Source organism: Periplaneta americana, chromosome 6 (genome assembly GCF_040183065.1).
Source record: "Periplaneta americana isolate PAMFEO1 chromosome 6, P.americana_PAMFEO1_priV1, whole genome shotgun sequence".
In the NCBI taxonomy this organism is placed as follows: Eukaryota; Metazoa; Arthropoda; class Insecta; order Blattodea; family Blattidae; genus Periplaneta; species Periplaneta americana.
The window spans coordinates 137,300,180-137,327,675 of record NC_091122.1 but is presented as its reverse complement, the minus strand read 5'-3'; the positions used below and the strand labels follow the sequence as shown (position 1 = coordinate 137,327,675).

The window sequence follows — 27,496 nt, the reverse complement described above, 5'->3', positions numbered from 1 at the left end:
TGATTCATGCACCAGATACAGAATAAAATGAACAGAATAAAATGCGAACTTCACTGCGGTAAGTTTTGATCAAGAATGGTGCACTCAATCATAAGAGTTAAATATGGGTAACTATGTACAATTGGAAACAAAGCCTTAGTTAATTTAAATGAAGGTAAATGACACTGGTATATGAAATGTACTAAAAACAGTAAAATGATGATGTAGAGATCAATGAACAAGCAAAGTGGATAAGGAATAAAGCCAATTAACTGCGTGTGATGCATCAGCGAAAGAGGAAGGTAGGTACGGAATTTAATAACTTCAGGTGTGAACTGGCATAAAATTTGCATATGAATCAAATAAATGAATTACAACATTTTTCTTACAGTTTTAAAATTACAGTATCACAATTAAAATTATTTCAATTATGAGCACAAGCATAAGGTTCTTTCAATCTTTACTTTATTCTTGATGTTATGACTGTGATTAAAGGCATAAACAGTATAAAACTATAACAATGGAGAAATGCATAATCATTCATTAATTACTGACAAGCAGAGAACTTCATCGAGAACTTCATCACAGTTCATTCCATTTAAACTGTTATAAATATACTTATTTAAGATTTGTGAAATGGTATATCCTCTAGAATCTAGGCCAAATTGATAATAAATTTATAAACTGAATACAGTTAACATGTAATAAACAAGTAACTATGAATATATAGGTAATTACCAGTACTTAAATCTTACAAACTTAACATACAACAATGAATCTAATAAAATATCGGCAGGCAGACGCTTCATAAGAATACTTATTTTTTTTAAAACATGACTTATCAAACAATAAATAAGGACCAAAGACTTTAGACAACAAAAAAGACAACAAATATTTGACAGGTTTGAAAAGTCAACTATAACATAGTCTACAAAATTGCACAAACTACTACAAGAATGCTTACAGAGACAAAATAAATGATATTCCTCACTTCTTATAATGCTATTTACACTCCTGAATACTGCATACAACACAAACACAACAGCCATTTTTAAAAGTATTTTGGTATGGACAAATAGTTATATTCATTCCAGAATGAACCTGCATGAGAAAAGATTTGGTGCAAACGCACAATTTCAGAGCAATGTGCATTTGTTAAAGAGGATTCTTCTCTGAAACATCTATGAGCATAAATAAGAAATATGTTTTAGTTTAATATTATTAAATGAATACATATTTTCTATAACAAATAATAAATTAAATTCAGATTTAAATATTGGTATGCAAAGTTTTGAAAATAGTATAAATGCTATTGGTACATTAGGTAACTGAAAAGTGTTTCTGTAATTCAAATGCAAATTATGCACCTTGAAGGGATGTACACCATTAGACAGCCATCATTGGAACTATAATAGATATGAAAATAAGAGGGAATGCTATTTCAAATGAGATATTCAGTTTACACAAAGATATCATTCTTAACGACCATTAAAAATTAGGAACATCAAAATTTGTCATGAAGTGATATTTTGTGCTAATAAAATGAATTATGTCATGAAAAAGTCTGTTCTGATCTGACTGATTCAAATTCAAATATTTTCTTATGAATACAAATTGAACATCTTTTATTTATTGCTTTTATATCTCAAATACTGAATTACTTAAGTCTGATTACTGTTGAATCCCAGTGAAGTCAAATTACACGTTATAATCTATACAGCGTTTCTCAACCTGTGGTCCACGGACCACTGATGAGACAGGTGGTCCACAGCCAGAGTTACAAATTTAATTCTAATTGAATTAAAAATATCATAACAAAAAAATAAACGAGTAAAAAAATTGTTCACATAAAATGATATTTTGTTTTATAGAACTTTGCCAACCCGAACAACTGGAGAAGAAATATTTCACTCTCTCTATAGTAACATAAGAGACAAAGGGATCCAGTGGGGAAAATGTGTGGGCTTCTGTACAGATGAAGCTCGCACCCTTACAGGCAGGCATAGTAGGGTTGTTTCTAAGGTCAAGGAAGTAGCTCTAGATACGAATTGAGTGCACTGTTTCATACATAGGGAAGCACTGGCCTCCAAAGCAATTCCACCAGAATTTGAAACTGTGCTTGATAGTGCTGTGAAGCTAGTTAATTTTATTAAGGCTCGATCATTACATAATAGATTATTTTCTGTATTATGCGATAAAATGGGGAGTGAATACACACAACTTTTGCTTCATTCTAAAATTCACTAGCTTTCCAGGAGCAAAGTATTAGCAAGCAAGTGAACATAATTCTGATTTTGCATCACTCATTGTTGACAAAGCATGGTTACTAGCACTATCCTATCTTTCAGATATTTTTTCTAAATTAAATGAACTAAATCTCTCTCTTCAGGGAAAAATCTTTAGCTGTCTTTGATTCTACGACAAAATAAAGGCATTTGAGAAAAACTGGTTATGGATTACTTACAAAAAAAAGACAGGAAATTTGCACGTTTTCCAACATTGGAATCATTTTTAGTTAAAAGTGATATTTGTGTCGATTTTCACTTTCTTGAAAGGGTTTGTAACCACCTCAAAAACTGTGAAACAAAAATTTGAAACATATTTTTTATGAGAAATTTATGTGAGTTCGCGACCCATTCCAGGCTTACAGTTACGAGAATGACCTTTCGTTATCGAAGAAAGAACAGTTAATTGAGCTTTCAAGTGACAGTCAGCTTAAAATGCAATTCTGTGACCTTGGTTTGCCTCGATTCTAGAGCTTGCCTTCAGTGAGAAGTGAATATCCCGAATTATCTGAAGAAGTATAAAAAAATCGTCATGCAGTTTTTGAACAACCTATCTTTGTGAGAAAGGATTTTCACTGTTCTTTCAAATAAAAACAAAATACAGAAAACGACTTAATGTATGTGCCGATTTTAGACTGAATTTGACTAATATTGAGCTATATCCAGGAACTCTGCAAGGGGCGACAAACTCAGCCATCTCATTAACAGTGTGTGATAATATAATATTATTATTCTTTTTTTCTTTTCCGTAGTTTACTCTCTCCCTTTGTAGGTTCATAATATTATTATTCATTTCGTTAATAAATATTAAGAGTCTGTTCAATATATAATTCACTTTTAATAGTTCACTTCCAATTTCATAACTGTGTTTCTGTAGAAAATCAAAACATGCTTTTAGATTTATTATGTTATAATGGTACAATTCTGATTGAGGTTCTGGTTGATATGTATATCTATTATCAGGCAGTACATCTCACTTGACAGTACATGTCAGAGGAAGAACAATTGTTTGTATGCATCTGAAGTCTGACTAGTGTAATATGTAGCTAGTCGGCGATGTATGCATGGAGGGGGAAAGGAACTGGCCACTCTACCCCATTATCTCCTGGCCTAGTTGCCTCATAAGTGGTGCTTTCTTGGTATCACTTGTGGGGTTCAGACCTGGGCTTCGAACAGTTGACACAACAACAACAACAACAACAACAACAGTACAATATGTCCCAAATGTTAATAATTTATTTTTTTTTTAACCAATGGCAGGCACTTGACTGACATCATTCATCCGTACGAAGCCAGTTATGTAGACCAATTTATGGATAGAGTCATTGACCAGGGTGCGCCATAGGAGGCTGGTCTACGCTACACCCAAGATGAGATGATTATAGAGATTTGTTGGAATGCCACAGGGGAACCGGAGTTTCCTGGAGAAAACCCTGTGTTAACTGGACCACGGGTTTGCCCAACACAAGTTATAAATTGGGGGTACATCGCTAATCGAATCCGGGTCCACAGGATAAGTCCAGTGCTCTAGCCGCTATGTTAATAATATACACATAAGTAAAAAATTAGGCCCATATAAGTTAGTGGTCCATAGAATTATTTCAGAGAGTTGACTGGTCCTCGAGTTGAAAAAGGTTGAGAAACGCTGATCTGTAGTATATTGCATCAGAGCACTCATCTCTTTCAAATTTTTATTATTATCATCATTATCTGCCTGGAATATCACAGTAGAACTATTATTTTTGAGCTAAAACATTCACGCACTTTGTGTATTACAAAAATAATGAACGAACATTACAGTTCTGTCTTTATTATATCAATGCAATTTATTCTTATTGTTTTACTACTTGGACTCCCTTGTATCAAAAAATACAACATTTCTGAAAGAAAAGCCACTTTTACGTTCTAAATAAAAGATAAAGACAGAACCTCAGAAAATTACTTTCATCACAGTAAAGATACAAGTATTTAATAAAACACGTCTTGGATTACTGTGATAGTTGTATCCTACTGGTATGTAGATACATGTTACAGAACATATTGCTAACCTTTTCATTTGTCAGCAGTATGGCTTACTGCCATTATCAAAATTTTCACCCTGATTTCCGACTAGTACTGTTGAAATATCACACAATGGGTTCATTGTTTAAAGATGTGTTCTGGGTTCCATTTGTGCTGTCTCCCGTAGCTATGGTTTCATTGTTAGCAGTTATTTCTGAAAAAGAAGATATTTAGAGTTCAAATTAATAGTGTGTTAGTTGAGAGGCTGGAAGGAAAAAGACCTTTGGGGAGGCCAAGACGTAGATGGGAGGATAATATTAAAATGGATTTGAGGGAGATGGGATATGATGGAAGAGTCTGGATTAATCTTGTTCAGGATAAGGACCAATGGCAGGCTTATGTGAGGGTGGCAATGAACCTCCGGATTCTCTAAAAGCTGTAAGTAAGTTCCAAAATCTCCTAGTCAAGAAATTGAAGTTAAAAATGAACATATCTTAAAGCTTAAAGGCTGCAAATGATAACATTAAACTGAAAGCAGTGGTTTAGCTGCGTTGAATGCATCAGAATGCCATTTCGGAAAATGAAAATGTAAGAAGGACGGCCTCCAGATATGGAGAGTAGCTGTGAATATATTGAATAAGTAGTTATGGACAGCTGATAAGGGGTGGTCCTCCAGCTTGGGGGTTGGGTGAAGGGCTAACAACCCATCACCGTAAAAAGGAGCTTGTTGCGAAATCCCAACATAAGATATGGAAAATGCCTGTTATTATTTGGTTGAGAATCTTTTATCATCCAGTCTGCTCTCAAAGAAGCTGAAAGAATTTATAAAACAGTTATATTACCGGTTGTTCTGCATGGTTGTGAAACTTGAACTCTCACTTTAACAGAGGAACAGAGGTTAAGAGTATTCGAGAATAAGGTGCTCAGGAAAATATTTGGGTCTAAGAGGGATGAAGTTACAGGAGAATGAAGAAAGTTACACAACACAGAACTGCACGCTTTGTATTCTTCACCTAACATAATTAAGAACATTAAATTCAGACGTTTAAGATGGGCAGGGCATGTAGCACTTATGGGTAAATCAAGAAATGTATATAGAGTATTAGATGGAAGACCTGAAGGGAAAAGACCTTTGGGGAGGTCAAGGCGTAGATGGGAGAATAATATTAAAATAGATTTGAGAGAGGTAGGATATGATGGTAGAGACTGGATTAATCTTGCTCAGGATGGGGACCGGTGGTGGGCTTATGTGAGGGTGGCAATGAACTTCCAGGTTCCTTAAAAGTCATTTTTAAGGAAGTATGGATGTCGGAAACATGATAACAAAATGGACATCCATTACCTGTCCATTTGGTGACTGCTAAATTTATAAGGTGAGTTCCTGTAAATATTTTTTTCAACTAAATCACTGACTGAAAGAATATGAATATGGAACTTCAGACCATCAAAATGGTGCATGTTCCCAGTGTTTCAAACCTTCTTAATTATTCTAAGTTCAGGGACAAAGACAACTCGAATGCATCATATTGTATATTACTGCAAACGTGACTTTTGTAATTTGAACAGTGAAATGCTTAAGTGAACCTGTACTATATACGTAGATTCAATGTGCACCATATTATCATTGTGCAGATCCAGATTTATAGCCACAGAAATAAAAGGAAAATCAAGAAAAGATGATTTTCGACTTTCTGGATTGCATAATTTAAGAAAACACTATCATTACATCTGCCATATAATATAAACCAGTCATACTATTATTCAATTAATAAATGCAACTTTTACATTTGCTCATAAATGAAGAATAGTATGGAAAGTTTCGTAAGGAATATGTACACTGAATCAAGATCCAGTAACATGTACTCAGTCTTATGGTGATTATTTTAAGTTTGTAGAGTAAGTATAGATGTGCTATTTTCTCCAGTAATCTGCTTTTAGAGTACATGACACATGTATCTCTGTCACGAGACAATAATTTATCAGATCATAAACAAGAAGAGTGAGGGAAGAATAAGATTTTGTTATATAGTTTGCAATCTAAATTTAATTTTAATACAGTAGAACCTCGCATTTACACTTTTCAGAGGACCAAGAAAATATTATAAAAATGAGGTAAAGTGTCAACTAAGGGAAATTTTATATACACAAAAAGCTCATGTGGGTGGGGGGAAAAGGAAAAAAAAAGTGGTCTAAATGACAAAATTACGTAAATTCCGGAAATGTAAAGGCGAGGTTCTGTGGCATTAAATAATAATTATCTTCAAAATGAATTACAAACAAAATGAAGATAGTTTCATTAAAAGGTCAGATCTTGAACCACAAAATATTATTTTATTAACCTGTGCTATTTTTATTAGAAAATGAACCATTCTGGTACGAAAGAAGTAACACATTCTCCTTACTTATTGATTTCTGTGTTCAGTTATTAAGCAATTACACGACATCCACAAAAAGTGTCTATAGATCGTGAACCTCATGGCATCTGCTGATAGATATCAGCTAAAATTTACATACTGCTTCTACTTTTAGATACTAGAAGGCACTGTCACGGGCTAGTGTATACAATGACTGATTCTAAATTTTGTACATGACGTTAATCAATTAAAATCTCATGTAGTCTGCAAATCTAGCTTTCAGGTATAGCATATTCTCATGTAGTTTCTTTTGCAAAGACAAAACTTGGCATGAAAAGGACATATGACTCCTAGCTTTACTTCTCTGTTGAAGAAATCATATCTAAGGTTTGTTATTGACCAAAAAATCCATCGGCTACTTCCATTCAGAGGAAAGCACAAAGAACTATCAGACCACAGAGGACGAATAGAATACATTACATAGTTTTATTTAATTTTATTCTGAAAATGACTTACACTGATAGCATGTAAATCATGGTTAATAGTTACATATGAAGTATGGAGTACATCAAAAAGTCATTAGCCCGAATTATAAAAAAACTGGACAAAAGACAAGAGTCATGAACTTCATTTACAAAAGTGATGTTCTCCACCTTCCTAGTCATGGTAATTTGTATCATAACATAATACACTTCCTTACCTTGAAGCAAATTTTCCAAGCTGTCCTCATAAAGAAAGTATTCTGTCATTTTGGCATCTAAACCACGGCACACCACCTCTGCACTGTGTTTCCAGTTCCAGAAAACAATTTTTTGCTTTCTAAGGGACATGTCCTCAACAAGTGACGTTAAATTCTGCAGAGAAGAAATGTTAAAGATTGAAAATACTGTCATGTGTATAGATAAGTACAATGTTAAGATATATGAATATAATAATATACATATGTCAGGAAGATTCTCAATGAAAGAACAAAACAGGAACATATTATTCCAAAATTTTAATAACAAAATTCGACAAATGAGATTATCTTTCCCAAAGGTAACTTATCAATCTCAAGCAATCTACTTGCAGAAAAAAAGAAAGAAATTTATTTATAACAAAATGCAGCAACAGATATTCAAGATGAGATTTTTTAATCATTTTCATAAGTGTCGGAGGATTGGTCAAAGATTCTTATTTAGTTTTCTTTATACACTACTCTTCGTCACTGAATGATACTACTTCTAATTACTGAAGAAAAATGATTATGTTTAAGTAAACAGCCATTGTTGTTGCCATTGTTGTTCAATAGCATAGTGAAAGTATATTTTCAAATACAAATTAAATATTATTTGAGCATCTAACTAGGGCCATTTTTACAGTTAACATAATTCTGTGTGTCATTATTCACCTCATCCACTCCATACACGTATATCAAGACCAATATTTCTTAAGTTATAAATTCGATCATAAAAGGATGGTATACCTTCCTGACCAGAAAACTTTTGAAGAAAACATGCTGGGAACAGCAATCCGATATATTCTCATTTAAAAATGGTCCTGAGTTGAACAATTATTCATTCCAATTATGTAGATGCCATGTAAGGTTTAATTTTTAACTTAAGATAGAATCATTAAATATAAATACAGTAAAACTTCTTTTATATGTTTATTACTTGTATGTTTTAAACACTTGTACATTTTTTCTGAAGTCCCAGCAAAATTCCTATATTTTCCATGTTAATTTATTTTGGTTATATGTTTTCCACACTTACACGATCGTATTTTGAACTCCAGGAGATATGAACGTCATTTATACTTCCTAAATCAATTTTTCTCGGGATTTGGTTAGCTATGAAAATGTAATAACTCGAAAACACAGTACATGTTCACTGTTAAGACGCGGCCCATTTTGAAAATCGTGGAAATTTGAAGCTGCTACTTGAGATCCTGTGAGTAAACAAGTAGGGGTCTATATTTTATCATTTTCCAATTAAGTATCCGTATTTGTGTTAAGTGTTAATTGACCTATTTCAATGTTTTATAATACACAGTACTGAGGAATAATATGTCGAAAATTAAGAGCAAGCAACAATAAGAAAGCCAGTAATGCACTTTGTTACGAAATCAACTGTACTCTCGCAGTGCCACCTCACTCCTCAGATCATTACATCATTTATACTCCGTGTGTTCCAAACTTCAATCTGGTGACTCGGTGACCCTAGGCCGTGGTCTGGTTATAAGTATTTCTTCTTCAGATTCACATAAAAACGTATAAACGAAGTTTCATTGTACGTGCTGTTAAATTTTTATTAGAAGCATTTTCTTAAGACATTTAAAAATATTATCCTCTAATATTATTACCAATACAATTCTCCAAACTACAAATTGTACAGTCTTAGACACAAAAAATGACCAATCTCCTGTACCATGAATTTGTCAAGGTCCACTTTGGGCAGCACCTGGTTCACATGACTAGGGAAATGATGTTTATTTTGCATCCAATTTACTCCTTGAAAATATCTTTGTTATAGATTATTCATACCACTTGACCTATACACAGGCAGAAAAAGCAACAAACAAACAAAACAAAGGAAAAACAGAGTGCAGTCATGCATAAGAAATTCCTTCACATGTAAACCTAAGCTCTCACGGAATCAACTGAAGTCTTCTGATGGGGATTTAGTGTATGGCAGCTGGTCTTTTTTTTTGTCTAAGACTGTACATCTATTTAGTACAAGTATAAAATTTTTCCCATTATTCTACTGAAATTTTATTACGCATATGATAATACTTTGTAATAGCTATCACTGTAATAAATTTATAATGAAGTATAGTAAATTCACTGCTCTCACCTTTGCTACAGTAGAGTCTATGTTATAGATTTTATATCCATTAACAACAACAATTACATGCTGTTCTGTTGAGAGACATGCTTCGAACACAACATCACGAACATACTCTGCAGCAGGGAATGCAAGACCCTGTTCTGGTGTCACCAACAACAACTCCTGTGAATCGATCTGCAAAGAAATGTTTACACTTTATTGTAACTATTTAAATAAAAGCCTTACAGATTCACAATTCAAAGGTGCGGTGGAAAAAGGATATGGGTCAAGTTTTTTGAGAAAATGAGTTATTGGCGATTTCATGTTTTTTTAATATTTACTCATCAGTTAGTACAAAAAGCACACCAGTCCCATGGCCTATTTTTAAGATATTAATGCTTGCGACTTATGATGCAGTAGTGAAGCGTGTTTCTCTGTTTCGAAGCATAACGAATTTTATGTTTTGCCAATGATATGATGTTCGGTGTATAGTAATGGTGCAGCAACTAGTTGTATTGCGAACTCATTCTGCGCGCAGCTATTGAGAATTACAGTTCATTGTGTTATGTGTATGTTCTGTGTTTTCTTGAATTTGTCTTGTATTTGGCAATCATCAAGTCAAGTATGACTTTTACAGAGAGTATTTTATGATACCGTGGTGTTGTAGTCTAAGGCATTCTGCCTAGGGCTTGTGTTACGGAATGCGCGCTGGTTCGAGTCCTCATGGGGAAGAAATTTTCTCATGAAATTTCGGCCAGTGTATGGGACCGGTGTCCACCCAGCATCGTGATGCACTTGGAGAGCTATGCTAGGTAGCGAAATACAGTTGTGCTAACCACACAATACTTCCATTCTGGTTGGATTATCATCCACTTCTACTTCGGCATGTGAACGTGAGGCCAGCAGCTGGCTGGTCAGTCTGGGCCCTTCAAGGGCTGTAACGCCACGAATTATTGTTTTATGATACACTTTAACATAACATTTTGGTTTCCACATTCTGATACATGTGCAAAGTGCGACACATTAACTACCAGAATGAATAATGAAACTGTATCCCTAAAAACCTGAGGTGCATGATTTGTTGCACCTGCGAAAGGCAGAAACTTTTTGAAATATTCTCAAGGAATACAAAGAAAAGACAATCTCTGAAACATATATATCATTTGATTTTCAACAAAATCTTCCTCTACCCAAGCTGACAGTCGGTGCTGTTTTTTTATTCCAGGCAACTCTAGCTGTATAACATGAGTGTTCAATATATGTAAATTATGCAAAAAAGCAAGCAGCAATAATGTATATCTTCACTGAGAATGATGGCACGAAAGGCCAAATGAGGTGGTTACATGGGTGAATCATTACATCAGAAACTATGTGAACACGAATATAGAGACTATTGATATATTCACTCATTACTGTGCAGCTCAGCATAAGAACTTACTCTGAGTCTCCTTTTTGTTAGTCTCATCGAATGTGGACAATTTAAAGAAATTTGTCACATATTCCCAGAGCCAGGTCATTCATACCTCCTTTCCGACCAGGATTTCACAGTCAGAAAAAAAAAAACATGCCGTCATGAAGTGATACGACACATGTGATTGGATTGATGTAATATGTTCGGCATCACACGCCTTTGAAATCGTCCATATGACTCGCCAGGATTTCAAAGGCTACAGTAGTCCAAGATCAACAAGGGACCAAATTTACAACCTCAAGTACAAAAAGCTTCATTATTCACAAGAATATCCTGGACATGTGGCTACATGTGAAAATATGAGAACAGACTCAGTGAACTACGACAAGTTCAACTTTGCCAAATAAAACCACTCAATTTCAAATGTGTCAAAACTCACACATCTATATTCAAACAATCGTCCCATTGCTGAACCCAAGTTGAAAGTTATACAAAAATTGAAAAAATTTGTTCCAGCTCTCTATCACCCATTCTGTGACTCCTTGACCATCAAGGCAACTGAGTAGGACAACTCTGCATCAGAAGAACCAGAATAAAAAACAGTACAAGTCAGACGCAGATTGTTTGATAGTTGTTTGAAGAATGTGCAACATCCTGTAAGTTCAATAATAAAAAAAAAAAAGCATGTCGCATCTATCATCCAGAGCATAAAATAAGACTAATCTATTACAACATTAGATGGAAATAAGGGGATTTTCTTGCTATTAAATTCGAGTCAGATATAAAAGAGCATGAGTCAAGGTAATTATGATGCATATGATTTCCGTGAAAAAAGCAGTAATGTAATGCAGCAATGTACACATGCATATTACACCACATACCATATCCAAAGCAAATGGCAACATCACAACTCCCATATTTTAAAAAATATTCAGTTTTTCCTGTCTCCTACAAAATTTCGTTTTCATGACTCATGCCCTTTTTCAGCAGCACTCTTGAATTTATAACTTTTAAATTTAATACTTCATATGAATTCGTGTTAAAATTTTGGCTGCTTCAGATTTCATTAATTAAGACACTAATCTCTATTAATCTGTGTCGAATTCCTTTTTAAACCCTAGAAAGAACAAATCATTACCTCTAATGACAGAATAATGGAGGAAGGTAATGACTAGAAAAACTGAATTTTGAAGTGGGGGGAAAAAACCGACATATTTATTTTGTTTTGATGAAAGCGACTAAGGAATTTTTATTACTCTAAAAAAATCTATTATTCCATTGTCTCTGAACAAGCAACTGCTGGATCTAATGGCAAGTATTTTAACTAATCAAGCATAAAGTATGGAAGTTTCATATAAGCATAACATAGAATATTAAAGTCAGTGAATTTAAAATTTGACCTGCTACAGGTCTTTACGGAAGGATGCTGAGTGAAATTTGAGATGGAAGCAGAAATACTTCATTAACTAAAGGACTGATACATTATCTTCCTAACAATCAGAATTTGAATGTCGTTGGGGACGAAACTGTAATATGTTTTTAGGAATATTTTCATTTTTCTTGCCACCATTTCTTCAACTCTTCGCAATCATCTTTATCACCTCATTGACTTCGTAGAACTCAATAGGATTTCTCAATACCAGTGTAATCTCTCTACATTATTATCGTATTCCAAGAATATCAACAATTATGATCACAGCATGTTCACACTGAAACTCAACGAAAAAATGTAAGTTGTCCAAATAAATAGTATGAAATAGAGAACTTCACATACAAGTTTACAGCACACTTTAAAATTAAAATAAATTCTAAGAATTAGACTAGCGATAAAATGAAGTAACAATGTTATCAATACATTAAAATATACACAAAGTGCCAGAAAAATTTAATGTGAATGCCTCTATTTACAAAATAAGGATAAAAATTGTCTCATATGTTTTGTTTAGTTATCTTTAAAGCAGACAGGATTACCCGCAATCTTGCTACTTTTAAAATATCTTTAGATTTATTAAGCAAACACATACACCATTTACTTACAGTTAAGTGGCGAGTCTGGACATCAGGACGGGCTGTGTGGTAAAGTACGAACAATAGATTCACACCAATACCAACTAGTATGCCATAATCAAGACTAATTCCCAAGCAGGCTAAGAAAGTGACGATCATTGGAATCAAGTCAGATTCTGAAACAATTATGTTTACTGTTAGCACAAGTTGAAGTACATTACTAGGTGAAATAATATTTTAAATACGTTTGTAAGTTGCCGCTAGTTTTTAAGTTATCAATAAACTAAGTTAATGTTCATAGTTTTTAGTGAATGGAGTAGTACATATTACAGAACTTTAAATGTAATGTTTAATCATGAATTATCTCACCAATATCATTGGATTTTAAAAACTACAAAACTTAAGAATGTTTGAAGACATTATTACCATTAAAATGAAATATTATTACAGTTTATGCCATGATATATTTGTCACTAATGATACACATTAATGCTATTGACATATTAATGATATGAAAGTGAAACTTTTTGGGATTATATAAAAAGACTTAGAAAATATCTTAAAATAGATCTTAGTTTCTATAATTCACTGAGTAACAGAAACATGCAGCAGCTATGCTATTGATCAAAAGCATGGCAAAACTGGCATTTTCTTGCCTCTCATCTGCAATCTGCAATGACTTGAAATAGCTACTGCTTTACCCTCGCATGAAAAAGTGCTGATCGCCCTGATATTGTTACTTGGGTCTTCCCATTGAAACTCAAAAAAACTGAAGACGCATATGTTCAAGAAAAGGTATTTGGCATAAAAACCATTAAGAGGGAAGTTTTTAGAAGAGATATGTTTGACACTTCTTTGACTTATTACGTTGCTTTCAATGTTACATCTTTCATGGAGTATGTTTCATTATTATGGAAGCAAACTTAAAAAATACCTGGTATTCTTTCTGGAAAATAAATCTGAAAAATTTTTATTTGAACTTCTAATGAACTTAGTTTGCAGCATTTACTGCATAAACCACTAGTTATCTTAATATTTCTTTCTTTACATTTTATTACGATGAAGAACGCAACCAGAATTCCATATATACTGAAAGGAATGGAGTGAATGAAAACAAGGCCTATGCGAAACTCCTACATAACAGTAAACCAATAGTGCGAAAAACACATTATGAGTGCCCCACATCCTCAGTTCTTACTCTGTGGTGGATTTGCGTACTAGGATTTGATCAAAGCAAATTACGAGAAAATGCAAAATTGTTGGATATCGAAAACGAAGCAGAAATTACGAAAAGATGTGGTAATGATGAATTGATGTAAAAATTAGTAAATAAACGGATTTGGGGTTTGTGCCACAATAGTTACGAGGCACAATTAAAAATAAATGTGTTACAGTAAGCCCCAAATTCCAACAATCTCCGTGAATTTCAGAGAAGAAAAACTATGAAGAAGTTTAAATTTAATAGCAACGATTTTAGTTGGTTTCCAGTAGAAATGGCGTTAAGGTATGGTACTCCAATCATTTTTTTATGAAACAGGCAGTAGTTTCAGAATAAATTTTAGATAACACATTATTCTCTACGTCATCTTATCACTTCCAGTAATTCGAAGATCATCATGCATTCAAGAATTAAGCACTGAAGGTGAAAAACTAAGCAAGGAAGTTGGTCAACCTGCACAAGTGTTATTGTAGATAATCATGGTTTTGAACTACGTCAACTATACAATGTTTCTGGAACAAGACTTTAACAGAAATGTTCTCCAGCAATGTTTTTTTTATTAGTAATAAATTGTAATCGACTCTAATGTAAATGATTCTTGTTGAACAAGATACCATTTTTACATCTTTTAGCCTATTTTATGCAAGCAAGAAAGCTTTATTTTATCTAGCCATTACTAACACAATGCATTGGATGGGATATCAGTATGAATAGCTTTGTTACTTGTGAACAAATGGAAGCTATTCATATTGAAACAAATAACAATCAATATATAAATACATACCGTACATACTATACATAAAAATAAGTATATAAGTATTTCATTGGGCAAAACTAAATTAAATTTTGCTCATCTAGTCATAGCTTAAACTTGCAAACATACTTTTTGAACGCCACAGTAATGGAACCATTTCATATTCCACCATGAAGAGTACTGCGCTCATGATGACACCTGCAAGAGTTGCCTTTGGAATATAAGCAAAAGTAGAGGTAAGGAGACCTAGGGCCAGCAACACCATGACACCTGTAATCAGGACACTCAAAATTAAGAATTATAAGCTCGAGTTAAGAATAAGAAATAAATTACAAGCATTTTAATTATTTTCTTCGAATAAAGTTGTTCTGTTCTTATTCCATTTCAAAATATCAAGAAAAGAGAATGAGTCCTCACCGCTCATAATGCCTCCAAACTGAGTTCTGACTCCTGATGCACTGTTTACTGCTGTTCGAGAGAATGATCCAGCAAGTGGGAAAGATCGTACGAAAGAGCTCATGATGTTGCAGAAACCCAATGCAAACAATTCCTGAGTAGCATCCACTGATTTTCCTTTAGCTATAAACATACAAAAAGAATAACTCTCCTGTTGATTGTTTCTTGCTGATCTGTGTTTGTTTTCTTAACTCTCTTAATACCAAGTTCTATCTCAATGATGTTCGTAAAACTGGCCAGACCATTTTGTGTGAAAATGTATAGACAGTAATGAGACTGATAAGATCAGAACACAGCAGGCATTTGAAATAATAAAAGTCACAAGACTGGTCATTTACAGCGATCATACCATTGACAATAATACTTACTTACAAATGGCTTTTTTTTTGTGGGTTATTTTACGACGCTTTATCAACAGCTTAGGTTATTTAGCGTCTGAATGAGATGAAGGTGATAATGCCAGTGAAATGAATCCGGGGTGCAGGACCGAAAGTTACCCAGCATTTGCTCATATTGGGTTGAGGGAAAACCCTGGAAAAAACCTCAACCAGGTAACTTGCCCCAACCGGGAATCGAACCTGGGCCACCTGGTTTCACGGCTAGACTCGCTAACTGCCAACAAATGGCTTTTAAGGAACCCGCAGGTTCATTGTCGTCCTCACATAAGCCCACCATTGGTCCCTATCCTGAGCAAGATTCATCCAGTCTCTATCATCACTTCCCACCTCCCTCAAATCCATTTTAATATTATCCTCCCATCTACGTCTCGATCCCCCAAAGGTATTTTGCCCTCCAGTCTCCCAACTAACATTCTATATGCATTTCTGGATTTGCCCATATGTGCTACATTCCCTGTCCATCTCAAACGTTTGGATTTAATGTTCCTAATTATGTCAGGTGAAGAAAACAATATGTGCAGTTCTGCATTGTGTAACTTTCCCCATTCTCCTGTAACTTCATTTCTCTTAGCCCTAAATATTTTCCTAAGAACCTTATTCTCAGACACTCTTAATCTCTGTTTCTCTCTCAAAGTGAGATTCCAAGTTTCACAACCATACAGAAGAACCGGTAATATAACTGTTTTATAAATTCTAACTTTCAGATTTTTTGACAGCAGACTAGATGACAAAAGCTTCTCAACTGAATAATAACAGGTGTTTCCCATATTTCTTCTGCATTTAATTTCCTTCCGAGTGTCATTTATATTTGTTACTGTTGCTCTAAAATATCTGAATTTTTCAACCTCTTCGAAGGATAAATCTCCAATTTTTATATTTTCACTTCGTAGAATATTCTGGTCACAAGACATAATCATATACTTCGTCTTTTCGGGGTTTACTTCCAAACCTATCGCTTCACTTGCTTCAAGTAAAATTTCCGTGTTTTCCCTAATCGTTTGTGGATTTTCTCCTAACATATTCACGTCATCCGCATAGACAAGAAGCTGATGTAACCCGTTCAATTCCAAACTCTGTCTGTTATCCTGAACTTTCCTAATGACATATTCTAGAGCGAAGTTAAAAAGTAAAGGTGATAGTGCATCTCCTTGCTTTAGCCAGCAGTGAATTGGAAAAGCATCAGATAGAAATTGGCTATACGGACTCTGCTGTAAGTTTCACTGAGATACATTTTAATTAATCAAACTAGTTTCTTGGGAATACCAAATTTAATATTCCTTTGCTGTGGTCATGCCAGAGAATCAGTCTTATTGTATGGATTCGTAACAAGCTGTTTTTACGGTGATGGGTTGTTAGCCCCCAAGCTGGAAGACCACGAAAATTGTGTGTGTGTGTGTGTGTGTATCTAATGCTCTGGATTTAACAATGAAGTCATCATCCTTCTTGCTTCCCAATATTTTGATGAAGGTCCACAAATGTCCTAAGAGTTTCACAATTAGCCAGGTGCTCCATCTCCATGTCCTCTTCTCTGGTGCACAGTAAGCATTTAGGTGAATTCAGTACTCCAATACGATGGAGGACCACGAAAATTGTAAAATATTGTAAAAATTGTAAAAATTTGTAAAAATTATAATTGTAATATTTTAAAATTTTGACTTGTTCCACATCTTAAAACTTCATTGCTCATGTAAAATCTATGGAATATAATAAATGAAATGAAAAAAAAAAAAAAATGGAAAACTTATCGCAACCAAATAGATTACAACAGGACATGTCATTTACTAACGGGAACTTTTTTTAATTCAAATATTTCTTTGCATTATCAGCAGTAACATTGTAATTTAAATAAACTAAGCGGAAATAGATGTCAGATTTATATGTAAAACATACATAATTTTTACTCACAGAAAGATTTAGCAATAGCGATGGTCTCCAGAATAGAGATGAAAGGGACGCTGAACAGAGAAGTGCCATACTCGGTTACCATGTCATCGAAGTACATTGTCTTGTTATTTGCGTATGTACTGAATGGAGGAAGGTCAAATGAAGGCAAACCTTCCTCCAGTGGCCCTAAAACATAAACGAAATAGTTATATTTATTTATTACTCTGCTAAACATGTATTAATAAAACATGCAGCTAGAAATAACAATTTATATATAGTAACAAAAGAAAACAAACACGTAAGAAAAGAATAGAACCCTATGAAACATTTATACTACATACTGCTTATATATACAGTACATTATAATCTTTACAACAGGAAAATATTTTGTGAACAGGAATAATGGCATTCTTAAGTAAAACTTTCAAAACTATTCAAAACGTGATATCTAAAAAATAAACGCCTGTTCAAGGAGCCTTAAAGTATAGTTCATAAAACACTCTAGAGAAAGTAGGAACAGGAAACTAAAGAAAATACGGTAATATGGAAATAATACCTTGCCAACATTAAAATGCTATACCTGTGAGACTAAATGGGTGATATCCCACTTTTTCGAGAACAAACGCCAGAATCATGCCAAAGATGACGAGAATGGAATTTCTGGATATTGAAGTAATCCAACATATTTTCCCTACAACTCTACGCATCACAGACACCTCAGACGGTCGTTTCACATCGAAATCCTTCAGTTTCTGCAGATATAAAGAAAGTAACATGTAATGACAGTATTAACAAATCTCAAAGAATTATAAATCCATAAAATTAACTGCACCCACACATGACTTAGTAGCTCAGACATCTGAGAAGTCATGTTTAACAATAACACTAGTATCAAAACTTGATCAGTAGGGAGTAGCATTCAAATGTATACAATGAGTAATTGCAATGAAAATTTGTTAACTGAATTTGAAAGAACAAAACATTACTCAAATGATGTATGCATCAAGCTTTCAATATTAAAATAACATTTTCGGATCTACAAGAACTTTTCTGATTCTTAGACTTCTATATACCATATTTACCCATGTAATAGACGCATTTTTTCTTCTATTTTTATAACAAAAAACTGGGGTGTGTTCTTTATGAGAGGAAAAAATTTTAATGAAGGAAAAAAAAAACACGTATTCAAAATGTGTGCCAGCTCAAATGCTGAAATAATCGACAGAATACGTAACAATATATGGGCCACGACTAATTTATATATTAATTGCGTCGCACTTAAGACTATTGATAGCAGCAGTTCTATGAACAATGAATACAGTGACAATAAGACAAGACTCTCTATTGTTATTATTAACACTAGCCTTACCTCATACACTGTAAGGTTCAGCACTGCTATCATTTGTCACAGATCCACATTCCTCTATGCGTCTATTACGCGGAATATTTTTTTTTATTTTAACACGAAGAATTGGGGTTCATCCATTATGCAGGGGCATCCATTATGCAGGTAAATACGGTAATTAATTTTACTGCAGGTCAGTATAAAATACATTACCATTAACATCTATAAGCACACACGAATATCATTCATAAATTTTTGGGACAGAAATTACATTAAACATGCAATGCATAAATTACACAAAATTTTAAAGAAAGAAAACAGTGGTCAAGTTTCTATTAAACATTTTTAGAAACGTCATCAGTCAGTGTTTAAGACAAAGAAATTCGCCAAAAATTTCAGTTTGAATAGCCTATAACAGCAGCATCTATATTTAAGACTGATAACATCAAGATTCAAAAGTTCTTTGAAATTATAGAAGTTAACCCATAAAAAGTGTTCAGATGAATGTGTAAAAAATATGTAACTTTAATGAAAATTATTTCTAAAAATGGTTTTGATAAAGAAAATATGAACGTGAGAGGTCATATTTTATTCTTTCTGTGAGGTTGAAGCTATGACATAAAGTAATTATTACAATTCTACAGTTTCATGGTAAGAGACAAAGAAAAGAAGATGGATGTGACTAGGGCACACTCTCCAAGATAGCAGAAACACAGAACGTCCACAAAAATGTACTTGGATGTGCTTAGTTGATAAAGAAGTCAAGAGAACTTAGCTACACCTGGAAGACAGTTAAATTATGGTAACTATTCAGATTAGAGTGTGCTAAAGACAGCTGGTTCAGGCCCTATGGTCCTCACAAAGCAATAAAGGACATTATTGTTTATATCTTCATAACATTATTTTCCTACATATTGCGTGAATTTGGAACGTTTTTCCTCATTATTTCATGTTTTCGAGAGAAAATTAACAGCAGCAATATTTTAAAGATGCTGACTATTTATAAGAGAGATAAAAACGGAAATTAAGGCTAAATGCTTGTTCACATGTTGTTATTCATTTCAACGCATATGAAATGAAATATCGAATATTTGATAATGAATCTAATGTCACAGATTTATTAATCATTTAAAAACAGGTTATATAACTAGAGTTGCTCAAGGTAATTACTATAATCGAAGGTAATGATCACTCTTACAACAATTGAGAAACTATTACTCTAACAAACAAGCTATTATCAATATTTCAAGCACTGACTGCCAAATTCCAAAGATAAAGCTTTTAGAAGAGATAACTGTCATATTCTTGCATGTGTGTTTTTCCAATGTCAAATGTAAAACATTAAGACTGCGAGAAAAATGCTGGTCTATATGGCATGTAGTTCAAGTGTATGTTGCAAATGTATTTGTCTCTGATAAATCTATACAGTGAATGTCAGAATTAAGATTGATTTGCTGAGAGTGGGAACTGATTTCTCTTAGAGTAAGATCACTGATGGGCCTGACATCACAAAAGATTGACCACTGCTCCTTTATGTACCAATCCCAGCAGAGAGAATAGCTCCTTTTGCTCTTCAACCCTAGTACGTCTTTTGTAAGTTCATTAAGAGTCATTAAGTCATGAAGAGTTAAAATCGTAGTAAATTGAAAAACACTAAACATGTGGACTGTAACATAAACGAGTATTTTAATTATTTTTGTAAAACCATAGATTACAGAATCTTAGAAAAGGAAGTCCGTAATGGAACTACGGTACTAAAAAAAGTGATGATATTTTATGTTCCTTCATTGACAGTGAAAACAAGATATTAAGAAACGACAAAAGAAGAAATGAAGTTACCAAAGTGACATTTTTAACATTCATAGCAGGTTACATGTTCACTGATAAAAAATAAGTCAAGACAGGATTGAAATTTCAGATCATACAAATAAAAAAAATATCAAAATTACTAGAAAACACATTTCAAAACATACGCTAAAAGAGGTTTTCCCCAACCATAAGGCAAATGCCAGGTAATCTTTTGGCGAATCCTCGGGCCTCACCTCATCTCACTACATCTCGCCAAAATATTGTAAACAATTGTAGAAAATTGCAAAATTGTAAAAATTGTAAAATATTGTAAAAATTGTAATTATAATTGTAATCTTGTAAAATTTTGACTTGTTCCACATCTTAAAGCTTCATTGCTAATGTAAGATCTATGGAATATAATAAATGAAATGGGGGGGGGGGGGAAAACAATTATAAAAACCATTACAATTATAACATCAAAATAAGTTTTGAATGAATTACTGAATAAAAAATGTATTGGGGGAAATAAGTTACTATGAGTTAATAAATAAATTAAAAATATACTATGATACATAGAAGAGAATTAAACAGCATTTCTTGGCCCAATGCACAGATATCATACACATTTATGATATTTTACAGGGGAAAGAGATTTTTTTAATGATAATGAATTAAAATAATACCAAACTATTTATATCTATGGATATTACTACGGTAGGTAATGAACATTTAATATAAAAGTAAATAAAAATATGTCTATACACATACTCATCAAAAGAATGAATGGTTGATTACTATATTATGTATGTACATAAATAAGTAAATAAATAAATAAACAAACATACAAATAAACAATCAACTAATGTATGAACACAGAATGTTAATCGCATTTAAGAGAGGATAAATTAAATAGAACAATGTCTGATATTTTTAACATAAGTTATTTATAGAAAACTAAGCTATACTTAGGAAAACTTCTGTATAAAATCAAACATCTATTACATAAAAATATCATACCCTTCCTATTAACAGAAGAATAATAGTGCCAATACCCAAACACAAATCTCCGATATTGGTATTTTGAATACGGTTGAACAAATTTTCCCAGGCTTCTATAAATGTGTTCGATTTTCCTCCAATTCCTAATAAACTCTTGAGTTGAGTTGAAGCAATAGTGATAGCTGCAGCTGATATGAAACCTGTTATAACTGGAAGTGATATAAACTCCACTAGGAAACCTGAGACAGATAACACAAAGCAATATATTAATTATTCTTTTTAAAAGAAAAAAATTACTACTATTTATATGATGTGTTTGTGTGTATCTATATATATATATATGTATATATATATATTTATTCCATCAGAACTGAATTTTTTAATATCCTATTGTAGACTAGAAATTCAAGCATTGTGGCACTGTTAAAGTGAAGAATGTTCTTTAGGAACTGAAGACATTTAATTGTAATTTTATGAGAGCTGAAAATGGTGTTATTTTTTTTTTTAAAGAAACTTGCACAATAAATGTAATTCTTTATCCTCTTTTACGAATATCTGTGGTCAACTTTCTTCTCTCAAATTACTGAATTGCATCTGAATTTGTGGTAATGTCGCAAATCATCTAAAATTTATCTACAAACCTTGTGTTTACAAACAGAATTTTCCACGTCGTTCAAGAACTTCTTCCTCACATATTTGAAACAAAGTAGAGTAGGCCTACTTTTATTTCCTTAATCCACAATGATTTATAAAAATATGTAATTCAATACATCCATCATACACCACAAATTCAGAACAGCAAATTATTTATATTAAAAAAAAACATTTCTCTGTTCATGAATTATACTTCAAATACCTAGATTACCTAATATTGAGAATAATTTGGACACACTGTTAGCTGAACAGCTTGAATGTTGGCTTCCCAAGCTAGTGAACCAGGTTCGAATTGGTAGGCTGAAGTGAATTTGTGGTAGACAAATTTGTGGTGGTAAGTTTTCGTGGGGTACTCTCGTTTTTCCTACCAGTAGTGCACCAATACTCCAATAATCATCAATAATTATCATACTGGTGCACTATATCACTCCCATGATGCACCAAGGACAACAAGGGAGAAATGAGAAATTTTACATAGCTTATATTCAATTAATTAAAGATTACATGCTGAGTATTTGCATTACAATTTAAGATGCATTTAAAATGGTTAGTAAATTTAAAATATTCCTGATGTACATACATAGATGTGCATGCACATACATCTATGTCTGTATTTACATATACAGTTTCTCCCAACATGAAAATGCTTCAGAAAATAACTGTTGTTTTTTTTTAGCGACATCTCTTTCTCTTACATTGCACAAAAAAAGCTTAAAAATGAAAATGTAAAAGTGATTGATTAAAATAAATTTTTAACATTAAATATTCATTAACTCGAAAAATGTCTCAAATATTGGGGATCATAACAAATTCGATATTTTATGCTTTTTATATATTATGAAAACAAATCTTTCAGTAGAATAATTATTACATACTGCAAACATACATATGCTATTCTGTTCAGAAGAAAAGCAAAAACAAACAATATGTAGATAAAGGATGTATTTTATCGATCTACTGGTATGCCCTCAACATTGTGTTATATGTTCATACAAGCTATTAGTATCTGGTAAAAGAAGACTTTTTAATAAGATAATCTATAGAACTTTAATAACAAGAGATCAGTTATAAGACATACCGAGTCTTAGCAGTCCCACTAACACTATGATGCAGCCTGTGAGGAAACATAATAGTACTGCAAAGTCTGCATTATATTGCAACACAAAGCCCTGAGTCATAATGGCCATGATAGCGGTTGGGCCAATAGTGATTTCGTTGCAGCCACCAAATAAGATATACATGAAGCAACTCATGAATGAAGAATACAATCCATACTGCAAAAGACAAAGAACAGGTTTTGTTTAAGAACGAAAAACAGGAATAATAACGAATGTGATAACATTATGAATAAATAATTATTATCTTTAGATTTGAGTTTATCTTCTGATTAACGGTATTAGGAAACAAATAGAATTGGGAAACAAATGGAAGTGAATAAACCTAGAGCTTTACTTTTCGAATATAACACGAATACTATTTAAAACTATACTTTATTTCAATGTTTATAAAGAAAAAATAAAAGAATGACTCTAGAATACAGGTAAGTAGCTAAAAGCTGTGCTTTAACACTGCGAGAAATTATGGCCAACAGTACAGAGACGTTTGTGAGGTAATCATGCAAGATTCAAATATTAAGGTAGATGGTGAAGGTTACATTGTGGAAACTGATGAACTGAAGTTCGGGAAAAGAAAGTACCATACAAGGAAACACATTGAAGGCCAATGGGCTTTTGATGGAGTCGACCATACTACCAAATAACAATTTTTCTGTCCAGGGAAAATACTCGCCTTTCATTTGCTGATTATTTTTAGTGCAAGGGAAAGTACAATTTTTTTCCAGGGAAAATACTCGTCTTTATTTATTAATCGAACACATTACTCATTTCAACTTGATATTTTGCAACATCCATCTACTAAATTAGCCATCATTAAACTATCTTTTTGTTATTAAAATAAATTAACAACCAAATCACACGCCACTTCCCCCCCCCCCCCCCCTAATGATCGATGCTCTTTTTCCTCCTGGCTCAACACGGAACTGTCACTAATGCCAAAACAGTTTGCTTACTTGTATTCTAGAATATAGCTTGAATATATAATGTACAGAGTTTATTAATTCATCTCTGGAAGGCTTTCGAAATAGAAGTACCATTTTACACACGAGTAAGCTTTACATTATAAACAACAATGAAATAAATTAAAATCAAATTAAAAAAAACTCAGATTAACGAAATAAAGAAGTAAAACTGCTTTCCTAGTTATAAATAATGGTGTCATAACCCATAATCTGTTAATGTACAAATGTCGACTTTGAACAATAAGGAGAAGTCATTTAAACGTTTACAAGATTTCATGTTGTCATATATCTTGCACTATGAATTAACTTAAATCTTCAGAATCTACTTGAATAGCAAGTTTCTGTACTGAAATCACTCTCCTTCATTTTACAAGTAAATTCATGTGAAACATAATGAAACATAGTTTCATTTTATTGTAATCCACAGACCTTACCAGCATTGTTGTCAACTGTTCGAACCCCATAAGTGACACCAATAAGCCATCATTCAAGGGACAACTAAGCCACAAGATAACAGGGTAGGGTGGTAGTTTCCCACATCAGCATGCTTAATTTGCTTTGGCAATCTTAGTTGTTTTCTTTCATTTTGCTTCAAAATTAGTGCAGTATTTGTGACAACTATTATATCCCAGAGAAAAATGTGTTGGATGTAAGAAATGAATAATGATATTATTGCAAATCTGGCTTTCAGGTATAGCTCCCAGTGAAGCTGACTTGAATAATTTCAAGGGAAAAATATTGTTCCGGGACTTTGACGTCTTGTCAGCCTAATTGAGGTATGTGGATATAAAGAGAAAAATTGAGCTAGTCTTTGGTAGAGTTCCTGGGTAGCTCAGTTGGTAGAGCGTTCGCACGCTTGGCCAAAGATCCTATATCTGAAAGCCAGATTTGCATAATATACATCACTGTTCGTTAACAGAAAACCACAATTCAAGTCACACAGAGTTTGTGTGCACTCAATATTGGACTTTGATATCTTGTCAGCCCACTTGAGGTATGTGGATATAAAGGGAAAAATTGAGCCAGTGTCTGGTACAGTTCCTGAGTAGCTCAGTCGGTACAGCATTGGCATACTCATCTAAAGGTCCTGGATTCGATATCCGGCCCCAGAACAATGTTTCCTTTGAAATTATTCATATTACAATTGTTGCAAGTGTTTATAAAAATGGCGAAGTAAATGCCCATGTAACTTAAACTGTTGCGATATATTTTTGTGAAAAGCTAAATATTAACTTTTGTTAAAAATGGCACAAAAGGATATGGTGAACAGCTACAATAAATATTTTTTACACATGTCCCCAAGTTTACGTAAATTATTATTACTTTCAAGAAAGCTTCATTGAAATCGTATCAAAAATATGTTGCTGTCATAATAGGTAGTCTACTTGATTTAAGTATTAAATCCAATTTTCGGAATCAATAGTCTTGTGTGAGTCACACCTATTGCCATTCTCGAATATGGAAAGACAACAAATGTAGTAACATCGCAATTATGAGGCAAGACAAATTGTCTCACAATGGACTGTAATATTTTGTAAGTGTACTACTCTGAAAGGGCAATTTTTATGGTTTATGGCCATTTATGCTATAATTAGTGGTGGCATTAAGAAATTGCTGGAGCTGGCATCTGTGCATTAAGATTCAAATAGAAAATTTCAATTTCTTTTGGGATTTATACAACAATTTTCCAACCATAGAAGTACCTATGCAATTTTTACTTTGAAACATGGAATGCCTCAGAAGATCGTATCTACATTTGTTCTCACAGTTCATGTTATATCCTAATGAAGCCAACAAAATAAGGATGCTGTGCTCTGTTTGACAAATAGAGAATGACTTGGCACGACCTGAACATAAATTAAGTTCTCATACTGAAATTTATCTTAAAGCAGAGAAACTATTATTTTTATTTTTATGAGCTTCCTGAAATTTCGAGGTTGCCCATAGACCAGATACATGCAAATAATTAAGATAATACACTGAATACAATGTTAAGTTCTGTAAATTCTTTAGAATGTACATACACTATAAGCATAAATACATAACAAAAAAATTATTAACCCAATGAAACAAATATTTCCTAAAATATTAAAAAATTTGAAGTGGAATTATTACATAATTTAAAAATAAATACCTGTGGTTCAAGGCCAGCAACACTGGCATATGCAATTGCCTGTGGAATGAGGGTCAACGCAACAGTTAAACCAGCAAGCATATCTTGGCCAAACATGCCTAAGGTATATTGTGGGGCCCATTTCGTGAAGGGAAGTCGTCTATGCAAAAACTCTTTAGTACACATCTCAGATATTTCTGACCGAAAGAAAGCTGTTGTGGCACCCACCACTTTGGCCTGGAAGGACTGTTCCTGACCATGTACACGATTCTTCCCTGTTAACAAAAAGCAATAAATAATTATTCTTTGAAAAAAATTAAAAATTACATGTAGTATAAAGCTTAAAAATAAAATATTGTATACAACAATTATTCCACTTAGGTAGTGGATCTTTACTAAGAAGTTTGACATTATACGGACATTAAGTAATAAGACGAAATATGCACCAATTTAGAGGGTCGAAGTAGCAGTGTTATTTTCTGGTATTTTATTAATCTGTTCACTGTATATTGTACTTTAACATACATAATCTTAACAAATGTTTTAAGATACCGGTACATTGCTCTCATGGAAATGAAGAAAGTAGTACTTTCCACTTTCCTATGAACTCTTTAACTAATTAATATCACTTCAACATTTATGTACTGAAATTATAAAGACAAAGATTTAATTAACTGCTTGTTAACATAATGTAATGTGTGTGTAATGAAGAAGACTGTCAATTTTTTAGATGCAACATGTTAGATAATTGCAGAATTACTATAAAATTTTAGGTAATATATTTTATTGGAGAAGTTTGCGAGTTGAACAACTAACCATTTGAGCAAATGGGTGCTAATGGTTACTGTAACTCGCCATGAAATCAAGATGTGCTTACTTGGGGTGTCTTTTTATCAGTTATTTAACAATGTTCTATCAACTGCGACATTATCTAGTGTCAATGAAACTGGTGATAGCGAGAT

General features: G+C 33.1%; 1 protein-coding gene across 4 annotated transcripts in view; it reads right to left on the bottom strand.

Moving 5' to 3' along the window:
- Nucleotides 1–310: 310 nt before the first annotated feature.
- The window catches only part of LOC138701777 (sodium-independent sulfate anion transporter-like), a 92,578-nt gene continuing 65,392 nt past the window's right edge, over nucleotides 311–27,496 (bottom strand). For all 4 annotated transcript variants that reach the window (XM_069829028.1, XM_069829029.1, XM_069829027.1 and 1 more), the window contains 11 exons: nucleotides 26,556–26,809; nucleotides 23,423–23,618; nucleotides 21,709–21,929; nucleotides 18,136–18,307; nucleotides 17,577–17,741; nucleotides 15,235–15,396; nucleotides 14,947–15,087; nucleotides 12,875–13,020; nucleotides 9,454–9,621; nucleotides 7,320–7,473; nucleotides 311–4,479 (listed from right to left, as the gene is read on the bottom strand). In XM_069829028.1, the coding sequence (XP_069685129.1) occupies nucleotides 4,391–4,479; nucleotides 7,320–7,473; nucleotides 9,454–9,621; nucleotides 12,875–13,020; nucleotides 14,947–15,087; nucleotides 15,235–15,396; nucleotides 17,577–17,741; nucleotides 18,136–18,307; nucleotides 21,709–21,929; nucleotides 23,423–23,618; nucleotides 26,556–26,809 (1,868 nt within the window). In that variant the 3' untranslated portion in view covers nucleotides 311–4,390. The remainder of the gene's footprint in view (nucleotides 4,480–7,319; nucleotides 7,474–9,453; nucleotides 9,622–12,874; nucleotides 13,021–14,946; nucleotides 15,088–15,234; nucleotides 15,397–17,576; nucleotides 17,742–18,135; nucleotides 18,308–21,708; nucleotides 21,930–23,422; nucleotides 23,619–26,555; nucleotides 26,810–27,496) is intronic.